This window comes from Pituophis catenifer, unplaced genomic scaffold (assembly GCF_029215685.1).
Source record: "Pituophis catenifer annectens isolate HBS135680 unplaced genomic scaffold, rPitCat1.0.hap2 SCAF_4, whole genome shotgun sequence".
NCBI lineage: Eukaryota > Metazoa > Chordata > Lepidosauria > Squamata > Colubridae > Pituophis > Pituophis catenifer.
Window position 1 is genome coordinate 53,086,666 of NW_027256884.1, and position 21,117 is coordinate 53,107,782.

The following is a 21,117-nucleotide window of genomic DNA, read 5'->3' on the forward strand; positions in this document are numbered from 1 at the left end:
TTGGAGCATTTACAACTTCTGGAGGCAAGTTGTTCCACTGATTACTTGTTCTAACTGTCAGGAAATTTCTCCTTAATTCTAAGTTGCTTCTCTCCTTGATTAGTTTCCACCCATTGCTTCTTGTCCTACCATCAGGTGCTTTGGAAAATAGCTTGATTCCCTCTTCTTTGTGGCAGCCCCTGAGATATTGGAAAACTGCTATCATGTCATCCCTAGTCCTTCTTTTCATCAGACTAGACATACCCAGTTCCAGCAACCATTCTTTATATGTTTTAGCTTCCAGTCCCCTAATCATCTTTGTTGCTCTTCTCTACACTCTTTCTAGAGTCCCAACATCTTTTTCATATCGTAGTGACCAAACATGGATGCAGTATTCCAAGTGTGGCCTTACCAAGGCATTATAAAGTGGTATTAACACTTCAAGTGATCTTGATTCTATGCCTCTGTTTATGCAACCCAGGATTGTATTAGCTTTTTTGACTGCTGCTGCACATTGCTGGCTCATATTCAAATGATCATTCACTAGGACTCCAAAGTCCCTCTCACACTTACTATTTTTGAGCCAGGTCTCGCCTAATCTGTACTTATACCTTTGATTTTTCCTGCCTAAATGTAATGCTTTGCTTTTCTCCACATTAAAATTCATTTTGTTGGATAGGGCCCATTGTTCAAGTTTGTCAAGATGTTTTTAGATCCTGAGTTAGTTTTCTGTGGTGATGGCTATTCCTGCCAGTTTAGTATCATCTGCAAATTTGACGAGTTCCCCTTCAATCCCTTATCTAAGTCATTTATGAAGATATTGAAGAGTACTGAGCCTAAAACAGAGCCTTGGGGTACCCACTGCATACTGCCGTCCATGTAGAAGCAGTTCCATTGAGGACTACATGTTGAGTGCTGTTGGTCAGCCAGTTACGAATCCATCTGGTGGTGATGCTGTCTAACCCACATTTTTCTATTTTATCTAGTAGCAGGTTATGGTCTACTTTATCAAATGCCTTACTGAAGTCCAAATAAATTATATCGACAGCATTCCTCTGGTCCACTAATTTTGTCACATTGTCAAAGAATGCAATAAGATTAGTCTGGCATGATCTGTTTTTGACAAACCCATGCTGGCTTTTGGTTATTACTTTGTTTGCTTCTAGGTGTTCGCTGATTCGTTGCTTATCTTTTCCAGAATCTTTCCTGGTATTGAGGTCAGGCTGATAGGTCTGTAGTTTCCTGGATCTGTTTTTTCCCTTTTTTGAAGATGGAAACTACATCAGCTGTTTTCAAGTCTTCTGAAAGTTCCCCAGTGCTCCAGGATCTTTGAAAGATATAGTTCAGTGGTTCTGAGATCTCATCTACCAATTCCTTCAGAACCTTGGGGAATAATACATCTGGTCCTGGTCAGGGTTGGGATTGAAAAATTTTAGTGACCTTTTCGCTGCCCGGTTGCTGGGTAGCATGGCCATGGGGGTGTGGCCTACTTGGCCTCCTGAATCATGGCAGGAGGGGCCATTTTTCACCCTCCCCAGGCTCCAGAGGCTTTCCTTGAGCCTCTGGAGGGTGAAAATGGCCTCTCTCAGGCTCTGGAGGCCAGAAATGGGCCCATTTCCACACTTCTGGAACTTTCAGGAGGCCTGTTTTTCACCCTCAGAGTTTCCGCGCAGGTGCTGCACTTACCTGGCATCCAAAACGGGCTGTGTGGAGACTCCTGGGAGGGGCGGGGCGGGGTCAGCCAGTCCTTGCAACTACCAGTTCTGCAAGCCAGATTAAAGTTAACATCTGGTTCACCCAAACTGGTCTGAACTGGCTGAATCCCACCCCTGGTCCTGGTGATTTGAAGCCATCTAAGGTAGATAGGTGCTCACTTATCATTTTCTTTCCTATTTTAACTTGTGTTCCTAATCAGTTTTTTGTGATGCTGTTTTTGACAGGTTGGACTGTTATTTCCCTTTGAGTAAAGGCAGATGCAAAAAACCAGTTACCGTATTTTTCGGAGTATAAGACGCATTTCCCCCCCCCCAAAAGTGGAAATGTTGGTGCGTCTTGTACACCGAATACAGACATTTTTGGCCTCCTGATGCCCCACTCTGCTTGTCCCATTTTTGTGAAAAATGGGCCCATTTTTCACAAAAACAGGGTGCACAGAGGGTTTGGGAGTCCTGCAGAGTGCTCCTGGGGGCTGGGGAGGGCAAAAACACAGTTTCTGTGAAAAACAGGCCCATTTTTCACAAAAACAGCATTTTTGCCCTCCCCCAGCCTCCAGGAGCACTCTGCAGGCCTCCCAAATCTTCTGTGCGCCCCATTTTTTTCAAAAATGGGCCAAAAATAGGGCATGCAGAGGGTTTGGGAGGCCTGCAGAGTGCTCCTGGGGACCGGGGAGGGCAAAAATGTTGTTTTTGTGAAAAACAGGCCTATTTTGCGAAAAACGGGGTGCACAGAGGGCTTGGGAGGCCTGCAGAGTGCTCAAGGGGGCCGGGGAGGGAAAACACTATTTTTTCTTACTTACCTCTTCGAAATCTTGGTGCGTCTTATACATCGGTGTGTCTTATAGTCCGAAAAATACGGTAAGTAATTCTGCTTTCTCCCTGTTGCTTGTCAGCTTCTTGCCACTTTCTCCCAGGAATGGACCAATTGTTTCCTTTACTTTTTTCTTGTTTTTAATGTGTTGGAAGAAGCTTTTTTGTTATTTTTTTTTACTTTTGTCGCAAGCCTTTGTTCATTGTGAGCCTTAGCTTTCCTTACTTCATCTTTGCAGGTTCGGGCTATTTGCTGATATTCTGCCTTAATTATGTGCCCCTCTTTCCACTTTTTATACTTGTCCTTTTTGTCTTTCAGTTTGTCAGAGAGTTCTTTATGCAGCCGTGTTGGTTTCTTTTGAGAGCTGTTATTTTTCTTCATTGGTATTGTGCAAGACTGGCCTTTTATAATCTCACTTTTCAAAATTTCCCAAGCTTCTTGAGTTGTTTTCCCCATTGAGGATTCTCATCAATGGAATCCTTCCCAAGCTCTCTCTAAGTTTATTGAAATTAGTTCTCTTAAAGTCCAAGACTCTAGTTTGACTCTGTTCTATTGCTTGTGCTTGCATAATGTTGAATTCCAATATTGCATGATCAGTCCCCCCTAAGATTCCTGTAGCTTCAACACCTTCTATCATTTTATCTCTGTTAGTGAGAATTAAGTCCAATATGGCTGATCCCCTTGTTCCCTTCTCTACTTTTTGGGAAGCAAAGTTGTATTTACTGTAGACAGAAATTCCATAAAAATCAGTGGAAAATAGAAAGTGCCTATAAGTGCATACTTAAATTCTTGAAGGTGGTAGAAGAAAAAGAAAATATTGCCAACAGTAACTAAGGACATATTTTTCTAAGTCCTTTACTGTAATAACATATTAATAATTATCCAATTCTGTAGGAGGATGAGCAATCTGAATTAATTAAATCTATTTTCAAATGCAAGACTTATAGACTCCAAATTTGCATAATATATGTACAAAAGAGATCTGTATCACAAAGCATAGGCAGTAAGCAAGACATCCCCAATAAAGGAGTGGTTCTGCAGGTGGTGACCACAGACCACTTCTCAGTTCCTATGCTTTCTGGCTGATGGTTTGGTCACTTTTGAATGCTGGTGGTGCTGTCACTCTAGTGGTAGCATGAGACGGAGTCTACAACCCACACAAGTGGCTCAGGTAGTGCAGCTCATCCAGGATGGCACATCAATGCGAGCTGTGGCAAGAAGGTTTGCTGTGTCTGTCAGCATAGTGTCCAGAGCATGGAGGCGCTACCAGAAGACAGGCCAGTACATCAGGAGATGCGGAGGAGGCCATAGGAGGGCAACAACCTAGCATCAGGACCGCTACCTCCGTCTTTGTGCAAGGAGGGACAGGAGGAGCACTGCCAGAGCCCTGCAAAATGACCTCCAGCGGGCCACAAATGTGCATGTGGCTGCTCAAACGGTCAGAAACAGACTCCATGAGGGTGCTATGAGGGCCCAACGTCCACAGGTGGGGGTTGTGCTTACAGCCCAACACCGTGCAGGAAGTTTGGCATTTGCCAGAGAACACCAAGATTGACAACTTCGCCACTGGTGCCCTGGGCTCTTCACAGATGAAAGCAGGTTCACACTGAGCACATGTGACAGAAGTGACAGGGTCTGGAGACGACGTGGAGAATGTTCTGCTGCCTGCAACATCCTCCAGCATGATTGGTTTGGCAGTGGGTCAGTAATGGTGTGGGGTGGCATTTCTTTGGGGGGCCGCACAGCCCTCCATGTGCTCGCCAGAGGTAGCCTGACTGCCATTAGGTTCCGAGATGAGATCCTCAGACCCATTGTGAGACCATATGCTGGTGCGGTTGGCCCTGGGTTCCTCCTAATGCACAACAATGCTAGACCTCATGTGGCTGGAGTGTGTCAGCAGTTTCTGCAAGACGAAGGCATTGATGCTATGGACTGGCCCACCCGTTCCCCAGACCTGAATACAATTGAGCACATCTGGGACATCATGTCTCGCTCCATCCACCAACACCATGTTGCACCACACTGTCCAGGAGTTGGGGGATGCTTTAGTCCAGGTGTGGGAGGAGATCCCTCAGGAGACCATCCGCCACCTCATCAGGAGCATGCCCAGGCGTTGTAGGGAGGTCATACAGGTATGTGGAGGCCACATACACACTACTGAGTCTCATTTTGACTTGTTTTAAGGACATCACATCAAAGTTGGATCAGCTTGTAGTGTTTTTTTCCACTTTAATTTTGAGTGTAACTCCAAATCCAGACCTCCATAGGTTGATAAATTTGATTTCCATTGATAATTGTTGTGTGATTTTGCTGTCAGCACATTCAACTATGTAATGAACAAAGTATTTACTACGAATATTTCATTCATTCAGATCTAGGATGTCTTATTTTTGTGTTCCCTTTATTTTTTTGAGTAGTGTATATTCTGTCTAGCATGTACCATGAGCAGAGCTCATGCAGTCTCTACTCAGCCTGCTAATATAGATACAAACTGAATTTATACACTAGCATCAACACTAGAATTACTGGACAAACCGATGTCTTAACTCTGTCTTAACAATCTTGCAATCAAGCACAAATAATACCACAATGAAAATATTATTAGTTGCTTTCTTCTAATCAGTTACACTTATTTCAGGTGTTACTTCACTCAAATGGAACATCTGAATCCTAACTCCTGAAAAGATGCCTGCTTATCAGGTACTACCTGACCATAGAAGGGACCTAATCACAGTGTGAAAGCAAGAGTTTAAAACAAAAACCTTGTTTACATTCTATCCAAAGTTGTCCCACAAATAAAATAATTGAATATTTAGTACTTTTGGTTATATTAACCAGCATAAAAGCAACTACATAGAAAATATATTTTATATTATTTAACATTATTTATAAAAATGGATGAATCCAAAGCCATTTGGATTACAACTATTCAGAATATTTGAAGCTTATATTCATGACTTGTTGCAATTCTTATTACAGTTCTTTAAGGGCATTATTATCCTCAGCTTAAGATGGACAGCAATGCTTTGTACAAAACCTGTATTTTGGAAAATAATCTATTTCTAAATGCAATTTCTTGGCTACCAAAGTTCATTTATATTTCACTGGAAAGAAAAAATATCAGAAGGGAAAGTCAGCTATTGGAAAATCCTCAGTATAGTTCTTCCATTAGTACATTTTTTTGTGATTGAAATCCAAAACTATATTAACTCCAAAGGACAGGTACAAGGTAGGTCCATTGTGTAACAAACGTTTGTGTGTATTTTTGTGTATGGGTATATGGGTATGCACATGCAATCTGTCTGTCTTATCCCTTGGTCAAGACAAGTCAGCAAGGCTCTTGTCTTCTTCTCTTGTCCTAGTTGAGATGTTCTACCTGGTGCTCTTAAAGCAATAGCTCAGTAAGATATAATATGCATTCTCTACTATCACTGTTCTGAACCAGATATAAACTAGAAATACTTTAAAATGTGATTAAAATTTTTGAAATGACTAATGATAAACATGTAATTATAGCAGTCTTGGTTCCCAAGATACCATGATGGGTATCTTAGAGAACAGACAGCAAGAGGCCGATGTGGAGGAAGAGAAGACATTTAGATTAAACATGAGTGATGTAGAGGGATGCAAGATCCCAAGGGAGGATCTTATTTTCAGCATCACAGTGACTTTTGTCCTATCTTTTGTATCAAAAGATTAGCTGATGGAAAAAAAGAACAGTAAGGAAGAAAACTGGGGGGGGGGGGAGTAGCAGAGAAAAAGAGGAAGGAATGTCTTGGAACTAAAAAGAGAGGATAGTATTTCTTTGGCAACAATGAGTAGTATATTCACTTGCCTTTATCAATAGAATAAGTTATTGTTGCTATGGAGGAGGAAAGACGTTTATTGATAGATGACTCCATTTGCTTTGGCAGATTCATTGTAGAAACTGAAAGTTTGTCACATGCTGTAGAGAGATTCATTGAAGAGATTTATATTCATTCCGCAATGCTAAACATTTTAAATTTGTTACCATGGATCTTTAATGGGTCAGGACAAAGAATAAAGCACATGTGTCTGGCCATATCATAAGCTTTACTTTAAAGCTTTCTCCTTACAAAATTACAAAAATCAACATTTCAATTTAAATTTAGTTCATTTGGATTCTTAGCTGTTTATCTGAAACATGCCTATGCAAAACCAATCAATTTAACAATTAACAAATATTATTTCAAAACACTGATGTATTTAATCAATTAATTAATGATATACTCTGTTGGCTACATCTTAACACTTATACAGTGTCTAGTGAAAAGATTTTAACACAACATGAAGCTTCTTATTCTGAATTCCCCACTTTAAATCCAATCATATACCTTCCTAGAACAAATAGTAACCATTCCATGAAACTCCTCATCTCTGATGAGTGAAGTTAATACGTATTCTAAGTTTATTTATCCAATCCCCCCAAATCAATTGAACCCAGCTCATATTTATACAGCCTCTCCTTCTTAGTCATGCTGGTATGGCTCATGATTTTATTCTTTATTATAAAACTCCTATGTCTCTCTATCATTGTTAAAAACAGTTCCAAAAATGAGAATGTTGGAAACAATGTGAACCACTTCCTGTATTACATATATTTTGAAATAAACCATTACTTCACATCAGTGCCTTTTCTACTGTGTTTCCCCAAAAATATGACGTGTCCCGAAAATAAGGCCAAGCCTGATTTTTGGGGAGGGCATAAATATACACCCTCCCCCGAAAATAAGCCCAAGTGAAGGGTTGGGCATGGCCAGCACAGGACACAGCCCTTCCCTTCCCCGGTTACCTCCTGGAGGTTCAGCCCCATAATTGCTGCCCGCTGATCAACTGAGCCAGCGAGGGCTGCGCAACTTGGCCGAGATCTCCAGAGCACCTCTCCAGCTGCCGGCCTCCTTCCCCTTTTCCTTCCAATTGTTCTTTACTTTGGATCGCAGCACAGACACACATCTCCAAAATGCTCCATTTGAAGCCTTCAGCCTTGCAATCCTGGCAGGGGTGTCTGTGCTGCGATCCCAAGTAAAGAATAATTGGAAGGGGAAAAAAAGGCGGAGGGATTTTCCTGCAGCCTGTCCTTTCTTTGGGATTGCAGCACAGATGCCCCTGCCAGGAATGCAAGGCTGAAGGCTTTGGATGGAGCATTTTGGGGATGTGTGTCTGTGCTGCGATCCCAGCAGGAAAATTACCCCCCCCCCCCAATTTTTCCTGCCGATCATTCTTTACTTGGGATCGCAGCATAGATACACATCCCCAATCTGCAAAAGCAGCTGTGATTCTTGCCTTCTCTTCTCCCGCCCCCTCGCCGGGGCTTCCTGCCCCTCGCTTCACCCCTTCCCCACCCACCACCCCCAAATTGTGCCCCAAAATAATAAGACCCCCGAAAATAAGGCCAATCCCTTATTTCGGGGTTCAAAAAAAAAAAGACAGGGTCTTATTTTCGGGAAAACATGGTATGTTCTATTACACCCAGACACTGAACATGCAGGAGTCTGTGCAGGAGATCTCTATGGGCAGACATGACCTTAGAAGACTGGAATTCTGAATTCTGTTGAAATCTATATAAAATAGGCCTATCTGGTTAGAGTTCCATATTCATGTAAATATTAGCAAAAGTAAGATTAAAAGTGTCTGTCATTGGGTGCAGCTCTACTTCAGTGGTGAAATTCAGTCGGTTCTATCCGGCTCCGATGAACCGGTAGCACCGGCAGGAGGCTCTACCCACCCGCCTATACATCATCACATCCCACGCACATGCGTGGAGGAGGCACGCATGCTCACATTTGCGAACCGGTAGCGAAGGTAAGTGGATTTCACCCCTGCTCAACTTCCTCTTTCAATGTATAAAGAAGTGCTCTGATATGGCATACGGAAAGACAATATGAACAAAAATATCTTCAGCTGCTATGTAGATGTTATTAAGCTGAGGCAACCTTCTACATAAAAACACATGCAAATTAATTTTAATAATTAAACTAAATACATCATTGAAAGACAATTTGAGCTAAAAATGAACTGTACCTGGTCATTTAAATATATTAAGTCTTAATGTACATACAAGGCAGCAAAATAAGATATTAAGTTGTTCTTATTTCTACTGCTTCAAAGTAACATTAGTGCTTATGTATACTGTATAATTAAAATATTTTCAGTAAGTTGTTTTTCTACTCATTTTTCATCTATAGACTCATTTATATGATACATGAACACGCAGACGGATCCCACAGGTGGACAAAGGAGATGAACAGGTCAAATGTTAATGGAAAAATATTTGAAATATCAGTGATGCTGAAATGCTGATATTTCTGCATTTCTGAAAAAGAAATACAGTAAAGTGCCTATGTGCAATTCACCAAGCCCTCCTGCTGTACAACTTCCATTTATTTTAATGGAATATGTAAATGAAAAAAGGCAACAATAGCACTTGGGAGAATTGGCCCTGAATTTCCAATAAGAACACTGTTATAGATGTAACTAAAATAACAGAGAACACAGCCATTAAGGGAAGAACAAGATTAGTGGATATGTTGTAGTGATAAACAACACAATGGCACTGGGAGTCTCTCAAATACCATTGTAGGGTTCAGCAGCAACAATGGAAATCACAGGGTCTGGAAGAAGAGTGTTGACAGCTAAACCTAGAAGGAGTGGGGCATTTTCTGATTCACCTATATCACAAAAAGAAAGAAAGAAAAAACCAGAGCAAAAGAGGTGATAATTACATCAAGCCTGAAAACCCAATAATACAAGAATGTTAATGTGTATGTTTACAGAAACATTACCAGATGTCCTTATGATGCCTAGCAATTTATCTCTAGTTTTACAATAAAATATTAATAAATAATCATTTAATTCTGATAAGGGTTAGACTATTCGGGCACTGTTTATAATTAAAGAAAATATTTTCTTTGATCAAAACTTACTGGAAAAAGCTGATGAATTAAAAATATCTGTTTTCTCAAAATCATAAAAAACAGAATATGGTGGATGGGTTAATTTAAGCAAATGCTAAGAGAATAATTCATTTTTTGCTGTAAATACTGCACAATCATGAAGAACTCCCCTGAGCTTTTATGAGCATCTAGAATAAAAAAATATCTGCTGCAAAGTTATACAGAGCTGATGGCTAGTGATATTAAAATGATTTATTTCAATGTAATTTATTTCTTTTCTAAAATTACCTGCACTAATGCTCTGGCATACCTAACTTTCAAGAAAGAATCAAAATGTAAAATGTAATAACCCATAGAAAATACTTCATGAATAATGCCCTTGACTCTTTCTCATACTCTATAGTATTCTATACAGAGGAGGAATTCTGCAGTTTTCTTTTCAACTCAAGTATTTCAATTTAAAATCTGCAATGCAGCCAGTCGGTCTCACCCACCATCTCTGTCGCCTGAGCCTGCAGCCAGTCCTCCTCCCCATGACCACCTCTTCTGTTTCTGCTCTAGTTGCTGACTTCGTTCCATGGAGCGCCGCATCATAGCTTCTAATCGTTCCTATAAACAATTCATGCAATGTCATGGAGTTTTGTTTTGTTTTTAAATCAGCCCTCATCTAAAAAGCATCTTTAAAAAAAGATTGTTTCTGACAGCACATAAATTTAAAGTTTTTATTATCAGCACTGTTAAAAGAAATAAATTAGGATTTGTATCATATCCACTCACCTCTGAATAGACATATCCTTTGTCTGCAGTCACTTCTAAGGTTGCTACAGAGACTGAAGTTAGTAATACAAGTTAGATCACCTCCAGCATCTGTCTCTGCTGGCAATTTTGCTACTGCTTGACTGTCTGGGCTTAATTTGTTTAAGAATAATGCATGAGAAGCGGTCACTCTGTCATCTCAGCAGAGCTATGTTTTTTTCCTTTCAATGGATAAACTCAATTCCTGTAATTCTTTCCAATCTCACATAGATTTCCTTCTTTCTTTAATCAGTTTGAATATTAAGAACAAACTCCAAAACGCAACTGGAAAAAAATATTATTCCTAGTTATTCTTATTATCTCTCTACTAAATAATTGCCTATTAAACTAGATAGGTTGGGGATAAAAAAAAATCTACTCCTTTTTCTTCATCAATTTTCTTCATATTTTTTATATTGTCCCACTGAGCATAATGCACAGTCATCTTCCTATTTACCCAAATCCATTTCCCAAATGGATTTGGGAAATGGAGTTGATAGCATTTTGGAATGTGATATACTGAAATGGATAGATGGTCGATGATAGATTAGATTAATAGACAGGCAGGCAGGCAGGCAGGCAGGCAGGCAGGCAGGCAGGCAGACCAGGGGTCCTCAAACTTTTTAAACAGGGGGCCAATTCATGGTCCCTCAGACTGTTGAGCCGGACTGGCTGGGTAGGCATGGCTAGGTGGTCACATGACTGGGTAGTCTTGGGCAATTTAGCAGTCCATTAAACAATGCACACAAATTTAACTTTTATTTGTTTTGCTCCTGCGGATGTTTTATTTGCTTTTGTTTGTATGTTGCTCTTTTGGTTGACTTTTCTTTTTACTAGATTGTTTTTTCAGTTGTTTAGGAGTCTAGTGATCCACTTCAGGAAACTCAGTTTTGCAGCAATTCTTCTCAGCCCCAAGAAGCTTACAATCAACAAGTCTCACTCTCTGTCTCTTCTCTCTCTCTCTTTCCCTCCCTCTCTTTCTCTCTGTCTATCTCTGTGTGTATCTCTCTCTCTCTCTCTCTCTCTCTGTCTAACTCTCTGTCTATCTCTCGCTCTTTCTCTGTCTATCTTCTGGAGGCAGGGGAGGTAAAAAATGGACCCTGTTATATACCATATAAGGAAGTAAGGAAGTGAGCTGCAGGCTTCATTCAGGTCCTCCAAATAGGCAGGAAAATACTTGAATCTCATTGACTAAGCCGTCTGGCAGCTCTCTATAAAAGAGGACACTGCCAGACAAGCAGGTTGTTGGGTTGTATTGGTCTACTATTAAAGAGCTGTTGTTACTGAAGAACTGTGTCTGTCTCTTCTATCACCGAATCTAATACTGGCGATGAAGGTGGGATCGGAAGAAGCAGGACAAGTAGACCAGAGTCCCAGCAGAGCAGAAGCATGACCGGCATTGCCCGCTGCCTGCAGAATCAACTTCTGCCAGCATGATGACCACATATGCACCGCCTGCTCCATTCAACCCAGTGCTCGACAATTGGGATTCCTATATGAATTGCTTTGAGTGCTTCATGGAGGCGAACAACCTCCTGGGTCTGTCTGACAACCAAAAGAGAGCAGTTCTTTAGCTACTGCGGAATGGACATGCTTGACATGGCGAAGGCACTCGTCAAACCAGTCGTGGTTCAAGTGGTACCGTGGGCCATACTGCACACTATGAGCTCATTATGTTCCAGTGCAGTCGAAATTCGTACCACAGACTGCAGGAAGAAGGGGAATTGGTGAACCACTATGTAGTGGCACTCAGAAAGTTGCCACATATTGCAAGTTCTGAGAGCTGGAGGATGTGTTGTTGGAACAACTCATCAGCGAAGTGAGGGATGTTAGTTTACGATGGCAGTTGTTAGTCAAGCCGGCCATCACTCTACAAACGGCCTTAGACAAGGCCAGAGCAGCAGAGAACTCGCAGAAGTCAGTTGCAGCCCTGCAAAGAGCGGGAAACATGCCGACTTCGCGCCCAAATGCTGCAGTGCATCAGGAGAGCGTCGAGCTAATCGAGTCGCCGGGAGACGAAGATGACATTTACTGACTCTAAGACAAAAAGGAAAAAGCATACCACGATGCAGATAGGAGACAACCCCTGTGTGCAGGATGTGGAGGGCCCCATTCCAGAATAGCACGTAGATTTAAAGACACTGTGTGCCAGAGATGTGACCGTAAGGGGCACCTGGCCAGAGTCTGCCATGCAAGCACACCGTCTGCATTCAGGGCTAAACGGAAACCTGCCGCTACCGAAACAGTAGAGAAGAGGAGACCGCGACCATGGAAGCCCAAGCAGAAGGAAAGATCTTCTGGGGCTAACAGAGAGGCATACCAGACCAACATAAGACAAACCAGATCGAAAGCAAAAAAGATCCACGTTACCGTCCTGATCGAGGGGACAGAGTGTGAGATGGAAATAGATACAGGGTCATCTCTGACTATTGTTGCTTGGGACACTATGAAAAAGACAATTCCGGCCTTGAAAAAGAAGGACTTGAGGCCCCAACAAATATAACTAAAAGACTATCAGGGGAACCTTATCCCCGTAATTGGCAGCGAAAAGTTCCGGGTGCAATTTAAGGGTTTCACAGGCCCCTTACAAATCACCGTGGTCAAAGGAGCATTGCCAAGCCTGCTCGGCTTGGACTGGTTTGAGGTCCTGGATATGGGAGTAACAGGAATCAACACCATTTCAGATGACGGCGCCGACGACCTCGTCAAGGAGTTTGAGGATGTCTTCAGCAACGGTCTAGGCAAGTACAAGGGAACGCCTATTTCCTTCAGCCTAGATCCCAAGGTGGCCCCAATTAGGATTAAACCAAGAAGGGTACCCCTTGCAATTAGGCCTAAAATTGAAAAGGAACTAGATAAGTTAATTGCCCAGGGAATCCTTGAGCCGGTGGACCATGCCTGTTGGGAAACCCTAATAGTCATGCCAGTCAAAGCTGACGGTTCAGTCCACATCTGCGCAGACTACAAGTGTATAATCAATAAGGCCTTGCAGCAGAGCGCCTATCCTGTTCCCATTGTTCAGCACTTACTGCACTCATTGGGGACTGGAACCATGTTTGTGAAACTTGATCTTGTGCAAGCGTACCAGCAGTTGCTGGTCAATGACAGCACGGCCGAAGCACAACTATTGTCATCCACGGGGCACATTGAAAATGTGGCACGTGAAAAGTGCCACATTGCTGTGCCCAGGGTGCCACATTGCTGTGCCCAACCAAATCCAAAATTGCCGCCATTAGGGATGCCCCCACCCAAAATAAGTGGGAGCTGCAAGCCTTTCTAGGGTTGCTAAACGTTTACAGCATATTTTTGAGGCATAATGCCACTGTTGCCGAACCCTTACATAGGCTGCTGGGAAAGGAGGTTTCCTGGGTATGGGGCCAGGCCGAGGCGGCTACTTTCACCACTGTAAAGAACCTGCTGACTTCTGACAGTGCATTGGTGCATTACAGTGACTCCCTGCCCCTAATTTTGACTTGTGATGCTTCACCTTTTGGGGTTGGGGCTGTCCTCAGCCACCAGCTTCCTAGTGGCCAGAAGGCTCCTCTTGCTTTCTATTCTCGCACATTGTCTGCCGCCGAGTGAAATTACAGCCAACTGGACAAAGAAGCGCTGGCTGCAGTCGCTGGGGTCTGGGGGTTCCATGACTATTTGTATGGCAGACATTTCACCCTCCTAACAGACCACAAGCCCCTGCTGGGTTTGTTGGCTGGTGATCGCCTGACCCCGAACATACTACCCCTCCGGATGGTGCACTGGTAGCTGTTTCTCGCTGCCTACAGCTACCGGCTTGTCCACCATCTTGGAAAGTCCCTGGGGCATGCCCCCTGCCTGCCTTGGTTGAGGACTCTGCACCTGTCTGCCAGGTCCTCCTGCTTGAGGACATTGCTGCGGGTCCCCTCACCGCGGCTGAAATTGCTCGACTTACTGCTAAGGACTCCGAACTATTGCAAATTTTAAACTATGTGTGGAGGGGCTGGCCCAGCAAATGGTTGTTGGAATCAGCACAGCCTTATTTTTCGTGCCGAAATGAATTGTCTGTGTTAAAAGGGTGCTTATTATGGGGGAAAAGGGTGGTCATACCTGCCAAGCTAAGAAAGGAGGTGTTAGAAATTTTGCATGCTGAGCATCCTGGTATAGTCAGGATGAAAGCTCTGGCCAGGACTTACGTCTGGTGGCCTAAAATGGATCATGACATATCGGAATGGGTTGCTACCTGCTCCCCGTGCCAGGAATCCCGACCGGCTCCACCCGTTGCCCCACCAAAAACATGAAAGACCTCCCAGACCCTTGGGCCAGGGTGCACATTGACTTTGCGGGGCCAGTAAAGGGGCAAATGTTCTTAATTGTGGTGGACGCTTACTCTAAGTGGTTAGAGGTAATTCTAATGGCATCGACCACTGCCAAGGCCGTAATTAAGACACTTAGAAAGCTGTTCACCACACATGGCCTCCCCAATCTACTAGTCTCAGATAACGGCCCACAATTGACGGCCGTCCCATTCAAAACATTTTTAGCCAACTTGGGCATCAGACATGCCCTGGTGGCACCATTTCACCCGGCCAGTAATGGGCAGGCCGAACGATTAGTGAGATTTACTAAGGAAGCCTTGGCTGGACTGGGGGATTGGCAGGCCAGAATTGATAAATTCTTCTTTTTTCTTTATTGAAAAAGTTTTACAAACATCAATTTTCCCCCCATTTTTTTCCCCACCCCATCCCTCCCTTAACCCCCCAAAGCCTCCCCACCCCCCATGATTTCCCCAAGGTGAAATCTATCCGCATTTATTATATCAGAGTTTACCACTCCTCTATTCTCCCCCCTGTGTACTATACAATTCTTCATGACAATAAGCTATTTTGCCCCCTCTAAACTATACATTTCTACACAACATTTAGCTAAAAGCTATCTGGTACTTCCTAGTTTGATATTTATTCTGCACATAATCTATCCATTTCTTCCACTCCCATGCATAGGTCTCTTGAGTCCGATCTTTTAAGTATGCTGATATCTTCGCCATTTCTGCAAAACTGGCCATCTTCAAAGTCCATTCTTGAATTGTAGGCATATCATCCCTTTTCCAATATTGACCAATCAATAACCTAGCTGCTGTCACCATATACAGTATCAATTTTGTTTCCCCCACTGAAAAATCCTTAACTATACCCAATAAAAACAATTGAGGAGAAAATTGAATTTTTTTCTTCAGGACATTTTGCATAACCCACCAAATTTTTATCCAAAAAGCCTTTACTTTTTTGCATGTCCACCGTATATGATAATATGTAGCATCTAAGCAATCATATCTCCAACATTTCGGTTGAATATTAGAATACATGCATGACAATTTCTTAGGATCTAAATGCCACCTATAAAACATTTTATAAAAATTTTCCCTCAAATTCTGCGACTGTGTAAATTTAACATTCTGAACCCATATTTTTTCCCAAGTTTCCATCATAACTGGTTCTCCAAAATTTTGTGCCCATTTTATCATACAATCTTTAACCAATTCATTTTCTGAATCTCTTTCTAACAAAACATTATAAACCCTCTTAATATGCATTGGGCCTTTCTCTTTTATCTGTCTAACCAATTCTTCTTCATGCAACATTAATCCAATTTTTTGATCTTCTCTCCATCTCAGTTGAAGTTGATTATACTGTAACCACGTTAAATTAATCCCTTCTTCCAACAGTGTGTTTAATGACTTCAGATGCCATCTGCCCCCATCATTAAAAAGTACTTCTTTATATAAACCCCCCCCGAGTGACTTTGTATTTATATTCCATATAATATGACCAAGATCCAACCACAATGGTATTTTATAATCCCATTTGAGTCGGTGCTTCTTCCATACTCTCATCAAGGAGCTTCTAAGTATATGGCTGTTGAATACTTTATCCACCTTGTTTTCATAAAATAAATATGCATGCCAACCAAATTCAAGATCATAACTTTCTATATTCAATATTCCAGTCTTTGTCCTTCCAAACCAGTCACTTGCTTGTGTAAACGCTGCAGCTTCATAATACAATTGCAGGTTGGAAGTTTAAGACCACCCCTTTCACAAACATCTTGCATAATTTTCAGTTTAACTCTTGACTTTTTCTCATTCCAAACAAACTTATTCACTCCTTTTTGCCATTCCATCAAGTATTTGTCACTTTTAAGCACCGGAATCATTTGAAACAAAAATAAAAATCTAGGTAGAACATTCATTTTAACTGCTGTTATTCTTCCAAGTAAAGACAGCTGCAGTTTTTTCCAAGTTTCCATATCCTTTTGTACCTTTCGCCACAACACCTCGTAATTATTTTAAAACAGTTTTATATTTGAATCTGCAACTTGAACTCCTAGATATCTCACCTTTGATACTATTTCAAAGCCTGCTTGCCTTTCCAATTCTTTCTTTTGATCAGCTGTCATATTTTTAACTATCATCTTGGTTTTTTTCTGGTTCAGTCTAAATCCTGATACCATACCATATTCTTCTATAATGTCTTTCATCTGAATTATTGATTCCAACGGCTGTGTTAGGGTAACAACCAGATCATCTGCAAATGCCCTTGTTCTGTAATCCTCTTGCCTTATCACTATTCCCTTGAAAGTACTTGAGTCCTGTATTGTATTCAACAAGACTTCTAAGATTAGAATGAACAACAACGGACAACCTTGTCTTGTGCCTTTTTCTATATTAAAATTTGTAGTTAAACTTCCATTAATAATAATTTGTGCTGTTTGTTCTTGATAAATTGCTGCAACCACCTGTACAAACTGATCCCCAAAGTCCATCTTTTTTAAAGTCTTTAATAGAAAGTTCCAATTCACTCGATCAAAGGCCTTCTCCGCATCCAAAAACACCAGCACTGCAGCGATCTGTTTATTCTTCTCAAGATATTCCAATAAGTCTATAATTTGCCTCACATTATCCTTCATGTATCTGCCTTCTATAAATCCTGCTTGATCATGATAAATCACCTCTTGAATAACTGGCATTAATCTGTTGGCTAATACTTTCGCATAAATTTTATAGTCCGTATTCAGGAGAGATATTGGTCTAAAATTTTCCGGTTTTATAGAGACTACCTCCTCTTTCGGTATCAGAGAAACAAAAGCTGCTTTCCATGAAGGGGGTATTTTCCCCCCTTGTTGTATGCTACAAAATAAGTCTTTAAGATGTTCAACCATTTCTGCTTGTAAAGTTTTATAATACACCGTAGTTAAACCATCCGTTCCTGGAGCTTTAGCTGTTTTCAGTTGTTTAATAGCAACAATAATCTCCTCAGCTGTTATTGGTAAACTCGTTCTTTCCTTTTGATCATTAGAAATTTTTATAACTCTCTTTTCTTCTAAATATTTATTTATAAGTTCATTCTGTATATCATCTTTAGCATATAGTTTAGAATAATAATCTAAAAAAGGCTTTTTTAATTAGTCTTTGTTGAAATACTTCCTTTCCTCTATACTCAATACTCCCAATAGTCCGAGTACTCTGCTGTTTCCTCAATGTGTAAACCAACCATCTGCCCGGCTTATTGGCATTACTAAATGTATTATGTTTTGCAAATTGTAAATTAGTTGCTGCTTGTTCCGCTGTAAGCATATGGAATTGATCTTTCAAAAGTTTTATAATTCCTTGTAATTTTTCATCTGTTGGATTTTTTATAAGCAACTGCTCTTTTTTCTTTATCTCTCCTTCTAATTCTGATCTTTTTCTTTGTCGATTTGATTTGTGTTTAGAATTCATATAAATCAGTACCCCCCGCATATATGCCTTGCTCGCATCCCAAACAATTTCAATAGGGGTACTCTTATTCAAGTTCATTTCAAAAAATTCCTTCATTTGTTTCTTAAGTTCATTTACATTCTTTTCATATCTAAACAAATTTTCATTTACTCTCCAAGATCTTCTCTCATTCTTTCCCATTTCTATTTCTATCCATACCGGGCTGTGGTCTGATAAAGTTCTCGGAAATATCTTTGTTTTCTTTGTTTTTGAGAGTAAATCAACTGTAAGTAAAATAAAATCAATCCTGGAAAAGGATCTGTGTCTGTCTGAAAAAAAAGTAAAGTCCAGTTCTTTTGGGTTATGCACTCTCCAAATATCTTTCAATTCCAAATCTTCTTTCAAATAAAAAAAAAACTGTGGTAGTTTGACACATGATTTTGCCAAGCTTTTCTTATCTATTTTAGGATCTATTACTCCATTCCAATCTCCCATAAGTAAAATAGATCTATAATCCCATTGTAGTATTTTAGAATGCAATAACTTGTAAAAATTTTCTTGTTGCTGATTAGGAGCATAAATTCCAATCACCAAGATTGGACCATTATCTGTAAAAAGTTCTATTGCTATATATCTTCCACAATCATCTGCTTCTATAATTTTTGTTAGCAATCTTTTATTTGTATAAATCACTACACCATTCTTTTTCTCCGAATTTGAAGCTATAAACTGTGTTCCTAATCTAGAATTTATCAAATATTTTTGATCTTGTATTCTAATATGAGTTTCCTGTAAGCAAATAACATCATTATTAGATTGTCTCAAGTAATGAAATATCTTCCTCCTTTTCTGTGGTGAATTCAATCCGTTCACATTCCAAGATAAAAACTTAATTGTCATCTGCAGGCTCTTGAAACAATAAGAGCATTTGCTGAAGTTTCTGTTCCACACTATTAGTCTTCGGCTTAGCTCCTCCCATAGCTTCGGATTTTTGTGCTTTACCATTAACTCCCTGTTCGTCTTGTGATGGCTTAGGGCTCTGATGTTGATCATGTTGTTGTTTCTCTAAAAATTGTTTATAAGCTGCTCGAGTAATACGCTGATCTTTAGCACTATGCAACATCCAATCAAGATCCGCTGCTACTTCTCTTGTGTTTTTAGGTGGTTCAACTAAAGACTCTAAGGGAAGATCCAGCAAAGGTAGGCCCCCTACCGCTCCTTGAGTCTCTAGTGCCTCCCTCTCTGTCTGTTTCCTCTGCTCTTCAAGCTCTTGTTCAAATTGCTTATCCTTCTCACCCTCCATTATGGCTAAGACTGAGGAAGTACGTGGAGATGCTGTACCAGGTTTAAAAACACTGAAATAAAATTCTTCCGCTTTTTGAAGAGTATTTAATCGACATCTCTCTCTTTGATACCTCAATTTTATGCCAACTGGAGTGTCCCATCTGAATGGAATTTGCTGTTTCTTTAGTTCAGTCACCAAAAATCCAAAATCTTTTCTATCTCTCAACATCTTAGGTGGCAGTTCTTTGTAGATCCCAATCTCTCTTCCATCCACTTGAATAGTAGAAACAAAAGATTTTTTGCAAAATATCATTTCTTATTCTTCTATCTGTAAAGTAGATCACCACATCTCTAGGCAATTGCCTTTGCCTTGCCACCCAAGAATTCACTCTATAGACCTTATCAATTTTACAAAAAATCTCCTCAGGGTCAACCTTTAACATTACAGCCAGAGCATCAGCACAAACCCTTCTCAGGTCTTCTCTATTGTTCTCTTTTATACCTCTAAGTCTCACAGCAAACTCCATAAATCTAAACTGCATCATTGTCACTTCATTTTCAAGCCTTTGTGTTTTATTATCAACATTAGAAATTTTTTGGTCAGCTTCCTTCATTTTAGATTCTACTTCTGAGCTAAGATGTTCCACTTTCTTATCAACTTGGAGCACTACTTCTGACAAACCAGTCACAGCTGTCAATATTTCCCGTTTCATCTTGTCATACTTTTCTTGAACCATCTCTTTAAATTCATGCTGTGATTTTTCAAATTTCTGATCTAAAGCCCCAGCAATAAATTCCTTCAAATCATTAAATCCAGATTCTTGTGTTTGGGTCTGTATCTGTGAACTCAAAGGCTGCTCTTTTGGTTTATGAGTGGGGGAGCCCCCCCCCCAGCAGCTTTGGCTGGCTTTGTTTGTTTTGAAGCCATTCTTCGCAGCCTGACTCTTTCTAAAAAAGATATCCTCTTTCCCTTTCCACCACAAAAACCTTTCAAAAATTTCCCCAGCTTTAATCAAGTCCCAAGGGAGAGGGAACAAGTCAAATCACTTAAAAAAAAAAACTTTTCCTCTTTCTTCTGGCCAGCACTGTTACTTTTTGTTACTTTGTAGCGCAAATAAGTTCAAACAATTCCACTTTCACTTTCAGCATTCCTTATTGCTAAAGCTGGGCGCCATTTTAAAAAAACTTTCACTTCTTCTCAATTACTAAATTCATTCACAGGGCTAAGAAAAATACTTGCGGTTTAAGTTTCAAGTCCAGATTCCACCCTGCTTCTTTTGACAATTTTCTTGGCTTTCTCTCGTTTCGTTGGTCGCGTCGCCTAGCTCTGCAATTGCAGAGTCGCCCTCGGAGCCCGGAGCCTCAGCGCGCTGTATAGGGAGCCTCACCCTGCTTCCTCCCCAGATGCTAAAAAAAATGATCTGGGGACTTCAAAGGGGGCTCTACCTGTCGCGCCGGCTCTTCTCCCGATTCCTCCGAATCGTGGAGTCTTCCAAGCTGTCTCTCAGCTTTACGAGCAACAGGGCTGGCGGTCTTGAAAGGACTGTCTAACAGCGACAACGGCTCCAACCGGAAGTCCCAGAATTGATAAATTCTTATTAGTACAGCACATTACTCTGTGTGCAGCCACCAACAGAAGCCCCTCAGAACTCCTCATGGGAAGGAGACTCTGACCACAATTGGATCGATTGCACCCAAATTATATTGCAGAGACACCTCCCAAGGTGAATTCAAGATTGGGGACAAGGTTTATGCCCACAATTATGCAGGGGGAGCCCTGTGGATTCCTGGCAAGTTAGGAATATCTGGTCCTCGCTCATATCAAATTGAGTTAGAGGATGGAAGATTGTGGCGTCGGCACTTGGACCAACTCTGAGGCCGACTTTCTAATTC

The 21,117-nt window shown here is 41.0% G+C and overlaps 1 protein-coding gene across 1 annotated transcript in view; it reads right to left on the reverse strand.

The window, feature by feature from the left end:
- MAP7D2 (MAP7 domain containing 2) overlaps nt 1-21,117 on the reverse strand; it is a 129,599-nt gene that overhangs the window by 87,265 nt on the left and 21,217 nt on the right. Inside the window, exons 2-4 of the mRNA XM_070943244.1 lie at nt 9,914-10,028; nt 9,099-9,194; nt 6,341-6,451 (exon numbers count right to left, since the gene is read on the reverse strand). Coding sequence (XP_070799345.1) covers nt 6,341-6,451; nt 9,099-9,194; nt 9,914-10,028 — 322 coding nt within the window. The remainder of the gene's footprint in view (nt 1-6,340; nt 6,452-9,098; nt 9,195-9,913; nt 10,029-21,117) is intronic.